The sequence below is a fragment of the Taudactylus pleione genome, unplaced genomic scaffold, assembly GCF_031769625.1.
Source record: "Taudactylus pleione unplaced genomic scaffold, aTauple2 ptg000005l, whole genome shotgun sequence".
NCBI classification, from domain to species: domain Eukaryota; kingdom Metazoa; phylum Chordata; class Amphibia; order Anura; family Myobatrachidae; genus Taudactylus; species Taudactylus pleione.
Genome location: NW_028284408.1, coordinates 26,271,576 through 26,278,799, shown reverse-complemented (window position 1 = coordinate 26,278,799; position 7,224 = coordinate 26,271,576). Strand labels below are relative to the sequence as shown.

At 39.6% G+C, this 7,224-nt stretch overlaps 1 protein-coding gene across 1 annotated transcript; it reads left to right on the top strand.

Annotated features, from left to right (window-relative positions):
* The first annotated feature begins 410 nt into the window (after positions 1–410).
* RHEBL1 (RHEB like 1) lies at positions 411–6,804 on the top strand. Its single transcript, XM_088479994.1, has 8 exons — positions 411–590; positions 1,778–1,849; positions 3,038–3,105; positions 3,689–3,771; positions 4,645–4,701; positions 5,117–5,164; positions 5,256–5,340; positions 5,840–6,804. The coding sequence occupies exons 1-8, from the start codon at positions 539–541 to the stop codon at positions 5,927–5,929; spliced, it is 555 nt and encodes a 184-aa protein (XP_088336120.1). The 5' UTR covers positions 411–538; the 3' UTR covers positions 5,930–6,804.
* The last annotated feature ends 420 nt before the right edge of the window (positions 6,805–7,224 follow it).

The following is a 7,224-nucleotide window of genomic DNA, read 5'->3' as shown; positions in this document are numbered from 1 at the left end:
GGCTCTCCTAGATAGATAGTATGATCTGGCAACTTGCGTGTCTGTGTTTGTTGTTAATGTATTAAAAGTAAACCTTAGTGGCCACACGACCACACTATAGAGACGCTGCTAGCCCCCGGCCATTGGCATCAAGCGCCGTGTCTCTCGGAGAAGGAACACATGGGTTTGTTGCCATCCTTCCTCCCATGGCCCCGCCCAGTCGCATGGGAAGCAGCCAATCACAGAGCCACGTTTGTTTATTCTTTCCACAAACCCAAACAATGAATAAAAACGCCGCTGCCTTTATCCCTCCTTCTATTGGATGCCTGATGAGCCCGCGACCAATGAGCGCTCGTTATTAATTTTAGGTGGCTCCTGATTGGGTAGGACAGTTCGGCGGGCGGAGATGGGGGATACGACTTCTATATTTGACCCCAGGACCGTGGTCCGAGCTATAATCCCCTGATTCTTCCTTCCTACGGGTCAGCCTGTCACTGGGTGAGCGGCTTCGTCTCTTATTTCCTTTGGCGCTACTTGGATTTATTTGCCGTCGCTCAGCATGCCTCTGGTCAAGCACCGCAAAGTAGTGATGCTCGGATACCCGTCAGTGGGTGAGTGTGTCGTCTGCTGGTTATAGGCGCATACATACACCAGTTACGGACGAGTTATTCATTCTAGTGTAACTTGTCTGTGTCTTCTCATCCTTGCATAGAGGTGATTGGAGCTTGTGAATGGGATAAATGTGTGTAAGGTTCTGCTGTGCGACTGCGTCTGTGTGCGTTCTGTTCCCTGCTGTGCGACTGCGTCTCTGGTGCGATTGTCATGTGGTTCTTTCTCGTGCGTCTATGTAGTTTTGCTACAATGCTCTGGTGCCGGTGCTGCAGTAAGGCGTGCAGGGTGATTACTAGGCTATGTTGGGACTGGTTTCTTTGGTGGAGTATGTATGTACTGAGAGGGATGCGTTGGTCAGTATTGTCGCTTCCTGTGCGATAAATGGACTAATTGTGTGCAGAAGTGATTTATTACGTGTGTTGCACGGGAAGTGTTGGCTTGTGATAATTTGGTATTGTGTAAGGGGTGGGGGCAGCAATGGCCTGTGTTATGGGGAGGGCTAGCCCTATGTATTCTGTACTGCTGGTTGGGGGGGAGGGTTGGTTGCTGTCGAGCATTCATTCTCCAAAAAAGCCCTACGGTTTGTGTATGTGAGGGGGAGGGGGTGCGTGGCAATGGTGTTTTACTGACACACAAGTTACATACTAATTTTTTTTTTAACCACTTTGGAGTCTTTGCATTGCTAACAACATCCTACATTCTCATATTCCAATACTGTTCAGGTATCCAAGGATTCCTGTAATAGTTAAGTTTAAGTGAAGCCCTTATTAAGACGTTTAAACCTTCATTTGGGGGTGCATTATTTTCCTCTATTGTCCCTTTTCTTAGATTTACATTTCTATAGATCAACCCCTTCATTGGCTTTTAGGGTCTTGCTCTCAAATGCGAGTATTCTTTTATGTCCATTTTGTATTTGATATTCTGGTGAGATTTGTTTTTATGAGCAAATAAATGGATTATTACATTTGTTTATCATGCAAACTTATAAAATGCTGGGATGTGTGCTGTGATTCTGAATTTCTGATGTGGTCTGTTTGCAATAGTTTGAGCTTCTGAATCACCCATTATAAGCTTTTTGTATGTTTTATTATATATATATATATATATATATATATATATATATATATATATATATATATATATATAATAAATTATAATTTTTTTTCTTTTCTTTGTATTCGAATAGGTAAATCTTCCTTGGCTCGTCAGTTTGTCTCAGGAGACTTCTCTACACAATATGAACCGACCATTGAAAACAGTAAGTATATTGAAGATTAATAATTTGCTATAATACTGCTTTAAAATGTTTACTTTGAACCTCTGGAGATGCATTTAACTTAACTAGTTTATTTAACAGCTTTAGAGGTCTCATTTATCATGAAATATTTTCAGCTTGTGTTTTTTGGGGGGGTAATCATAAATATTTAGTATCACCCCATGTATGAAGGAGTGCCTTCCATTACCGAATGCAGACGCAGCCGCCATAAAGGTGCGTACACTAGATGACATGTGTACGCAGGGATGAGACTGGCGGCCCTCCCACCGACTGTCCGACACATTGGGCAGCTCGTACACACTAGACGATCCAGTGCCCGACCACCTAATGTCTGCCCTTGCCGTATCCCACCGAATGGGGTAGTCTGCTGCATTGTCAGGTTGGCCTCCATGTAGGGCCAACCTGACGATGCAGCTGATGACACCATGGGAGCGCGCACCACTTGACATAGTGTGTACACATTAACAATTTGTCGTTCTGAACCATCGGAATTGGGCAAATCGTTAAAAAAAATTAAAAATCGTGTAGAACCTTAAGGTTTCTATGGGGGATGCGATTCTTCCAGCTTTACCAACTTCTGGAAAGTGGAGATTGGCTCTCACAGCTAATGCCATTTGAAGATGGCGTTCGCCTGTTGCCTATGAGCTACGTTGCACATAATTAGCCTCTCTGGCAATGGTGGGACTGTGCAGTAGCCCCGGGCACTTCAGAGATGGGCTCCACTCCTTTCGGAGCCCCCTGTCCCTGCGGGTGTCGAATAATACATTCCAGTGGAATGCGATCATGGGCAGGAACATCATGCCCTGATTGCATTGCGGTATTTAATAAATGGGCCCCTAGAAAAATAAAAAAAATTTCACTCCAAATATGGAAGGGCACTCAGACTTTTTGGGGATACAACCCCCTTCTCAAGACATCACCAACAGCATAAAATGTTATGGCTTGAGAAAGGGGGTTGTACCCTGAAATGTTGTCGAATATATCCACCTATTTTATGCATTTAAAGTCTGAGTGCCCTTCCTTATTTGGAGTGATGTTATACATTTTGAAGTGAGCACCAGTGCCTGTTGAACACTTCTGGGAGTGCCGGTAGATATATTGTGTAGATATAGTGTGTGTGTTTTTTTTGTATTTTTTTTTTAAATAACTTTATTTTCCTATGCTTTATAGCTTGGAGCAAAACCTTTGTACTGGGCACTGATGAATTTGAGTTGGATGTTGTGGACACGTCAGGACAAGTAAGTTGTTGGTATTTAGTAACTTAAATGTTCTCTTTTAAATTGAATATTTTTTTTATTGAAAATGTTATCCAATTGAACAATACAATATAACAAACCCCCACAGAAAATAATTATCACACATAAAAATTGTAAAACATATCATTGCGAACACCTAAAAAAAAAAACTACAGCATATATAAACATATTATATAAGTATATGAAAAAGAGAATAATACTTAGTGCAGAATAGTATCAAAATCATCTAGTACAGAATATATAATCTATTTTTATGCTAGAGCATTAACACTTAAATGCTAGGGCACATAATGTAGAAAACTCCATTTTTAATATGCATTAGATAAATTAAAAAAATATCTCTCTCATTGAGCAAGATCCAACTGTAGTTTGACTCTCAATCAATAAGCATAACATTAAAATTTAAAGTATGCTGACCTGGCAGCAATTTAGCATATGTATATTGTAACCATCTCTGCCAAATTCAGTTAAACTTTGAGTAGTGTATATAAATAAACGTTCTCCTCTTCGGTATATATTTCTATTGGCTAACTTTTTTTTTTTTTTTTTTTTTTTCCTAATTTAGGACGAATATTCTCTGCTTCCTCAGTCCTTTATTTTTGGCATACATGGATACATTGTAGTTTATTCTGTGGCTTGTTCAAGAAGGTAAAATCAGTTTTTCTCTGGGATAATTATTGTATTGTGAAGAACTACTATTATCTAGTGCTGTTGCTCCCCCTACTGACCTTTTTGATGAAATACAATTTCTAAAGCTGCATACACACAACGATTTAGTTAATGAACGATTTTAGTAAACTATTTTCTCTCTTGAAACAAAATGAACTAAAATAGTTTACTGAAGTTGTTCATTTACTATGTACATTTAAATGTAATGAACGATTTTTGCATATTCCCTTACTGAAAATCGTTGAGTTGACAAATCTGACTGAACTACAAACGTGAACGCGCATGAACGAAAATCATTCATTGTTTGACTCAGAAAGTGCACGATTTTTAAAAACTATTATCGTTAAATGATATTGTTTAACGATGATCGTTCAAAAAATAATTGTGTATGCACCTTTAGAGTTACATTGTAGGGGCTACTACTAGTTTGCATTAATATGGCTACAGATGTGTCCTTACACACCTCTGCTGCAATCGCGCTCAAAAACTTTTCTCTGCGCTCCAGGTCTCATGACTCTGCTAGCGTCTGCACCTTTTAATTATTTCTATTTTTTTTTATTTTTTTTACACGACACTTTTATATCTGTATGCTACAATGTAGCTGCTGCAGTTTTTTTCATTCCAAGTTCCTTTGTGGTTCATATATAGACACTCTGGTGGCTAGATAGACAAGTGTCACATATCAAATTAATCAACACAGTCTGCTAGTGTGTCCTAGTTGCATTTTTGCCATAAAGACACCTGATGCTAGAGTTGCACGGGGATTCGCATGGCATATTGAGGCTACATGTATGAGGATACATCTGTAATTGGTCATCTACAATTTTATTTATTCTTTCTCCCGATTCACAGCTTCCAGATTGCCAGTGGATTGCACAGAGTGCTTACAGACAGAAGAGGGAAGTGTCTGTAAGTCTAACTTCATTCTTTATTTAAAAGAAGTACTTTAAAGCATGACCCACCCTGTGTGGGATGGGTACTCACTGACAGCAGATGGGGCACTCTCAGATATTAGGAGCTGGGATATGCAATGTGCTGAATAAATTGCATCTTATTGCATGGACTGCAGATCTTAATTTGGCCACAAGAGTCCTCTGTCTAACAGTTTAGTAATGTGTGTCCAAATAAGCTTGTGTGCCACCCGAAAATTTCTCTAATGTATGAAAAGACAACATTGTCATCTGATGGACAGCATGGCTGTATTGATTTGATCCTGTCACAATTTTCCTATTACAAGACTCCGCTCACTGTATATTCATTCATCAGTAAATGTTGTGATGTTTGATTTTTTGATTAAATGAGTTTAACTGGTGTTCTCTTTCAGGATGCCTATTGTCCTTGTGGGAAATAAGAATGACCTCCCAGCACAGAAGTATGTATTGCACTCCATTTTAGTCCTTCATTAATATTTATACTTTTTATTATATTTTTACAAACCATGAACTGAAAATTTCCTCTTTCAGCCGTCAAGTGAAAACCGAAGATGGTAAGAAGTTAGCTGACTCCTGGGGTGCTGCATTTATGGAGGCTTCTGCTAAAGACCCAGAGGTAAATATTTACACCAGCGATTTGTGTGCTGGTGTATATGGTCAGTGCAGAACTCTGATCCTGTGTGCCAGGAACTGACTTTCAGCTCCCATCATACCCAGCGCTACATCCTCTCTGACCCCCAGTAGCTTGTAATTAACCAAATGAGTTACTTATGAAAAAAATAAGTGTAACCCTAAACTATTCACCTGATTCAAATTGAGTGTGTAGCTTACAACCTAGCTAGTGCATCCAAGAAACCTTAATGCATTATGCATTGCAGTTTGTATCCTTAATGGAGCAAGTCCGTGTAAACTCGTAATGTTTACAATCCCAGGTTACCATTTCAGAATTGTAAACTGCTGCTAATAGTTTGTGCTCTGTTCAGGATGACGTTTATATGGAAGTGTAATGTGTATTTTATAGAACTTTATTTTATTTTTTAATTTATTTATTTTTCAAGGTTCAATGTATAGCAAAGTAGATCATGTGATAAGTAACTGTATTTTGTTTGTTGCAGATAAGCAAACAGATTTTCACCAAAATTATTGAGGAAATTGACCGTGTGGAGAGATCCTTCAGTGAGGAGAAGAGATGCCAGCTGATGTGAAATGCTGCAGCCGCTCTCCAGATTTGAGCTACAGTTAATTTGGCCACATGCTGTGTGGGGAGCCATGCACCAAGCAATGCAGTCCCTCTGGAGTTGGCAGGGGTTCACATTTGTAAACAGTGTTTCCTCTGCCTGTCCAATCCCTTTCCCTGTACTTTGATAAACTCTTCTGCTTCATGCCACTTTGTGGTCTTGTGCTGCCCTAAACTGGCACACTGATGCACTGTATGGCTTGAATATGTACCTGTTAATCAGTTTGCACAAATTTACAGCTGTTCTGTTGCTGTATGTACTGGTTTCTTTGTGTTTTTTGTTTTCTATTACCTGTGAATTACATAATCTGTTAATGATTCTATTTATGTTATTGTATAAGGTTGTGTTTGGGCATGGGCAGCTAACATGAAAGCTATTTATGTAAATCTTTTCACTTATGCCCTCTTTCATAAGAATTGATATTCTAGTATATTTCTTAAATGTGAATGGGGTGGGGCAAGTTCCCCCTCAATTGTGGTAACGTTTAAATTTTGTATTGACCCTGGAAATGCTGCAGTTTCTCTAACCCCTATCATAAGGGGGCAGAGGGTGAAAATACATTGTTTACATTGTCAGCACTAGGGCGAAGACCTCAGTGCTGACTGTTTGTTTTATATAAATGCAAAATCTTGGACTATACTTGATTACATGTTGGTGTGCCTTTTTATGATTGTGGCCAGTGATTGTATAGTCAGTGAGCCCAATCCAAGCAGGGTCTAATGTATTATATATATATTTTTTTTTTTATTTTTTTTTTAGATTTAGGCACATTCATATTTACGGGTTGTTTTTGTAACTTGTGCCGGTCACTGGAAGACTAAATAAAGCTTTTCTTTTTTTTGCTGAAATCAATTATTGCTATGACTCTGTTTTTATTTTTTTGTGTTCTGTTTAATCAAAAATGCATCTGGAGCACACTTCAGGATGTGGGGTGGGATGCAGCAAGGTGAGAAATGCAGTCAAACCCTGAAAATGCAGGTTTGACCGTATTTCTCATATGCACCAAGCCCCGGAATGCGATGCACTCCGGGCTTTGTAGCGGTGGGTAACTCCATCTTCCTGATGGTGTTACCCATAGTCTATGGGCTTCATTTCAGAGTGCTGTGAGGGATCCCTCCCAGCACCCCCTGTGGTGCACACAGAAGGATGCCAGAAAGGCCTCTAGGTCATAGACCCAGAAGTCCCTCAATTGCAAAGGGCTGCTCTTACCGAGAGAGGTCCTTTGCGGTGATAGTCTTGCAATGTCGGCATGCATGCAGAGA

Excerpts from the sequence above, each read along its gene's own strand:
- RHEBL1 (XM_088479994.1), top strand. The coding sequence starts at position 539 with ATGCCTCTGGTCAAGCACCGCAAAGTAGTGATGCTCGGATACCCGTCA. Across the intron at positions 3,106-3,688 it reads TTGTGGACACGTCAGGACAA|GACGAATATTCTCTGCTTCC; the intron begins GTAAGTTGTTGG and ends TTCCTAATTTAG. Across the intron at positions 4,702-5,116 it reads GACAGAAGAGGGAAGTGTCT|GATGCCTATTGTCCTTGTGG; the intron begins GTAAGTCTAACT and ends GTTCTCTTTCAG.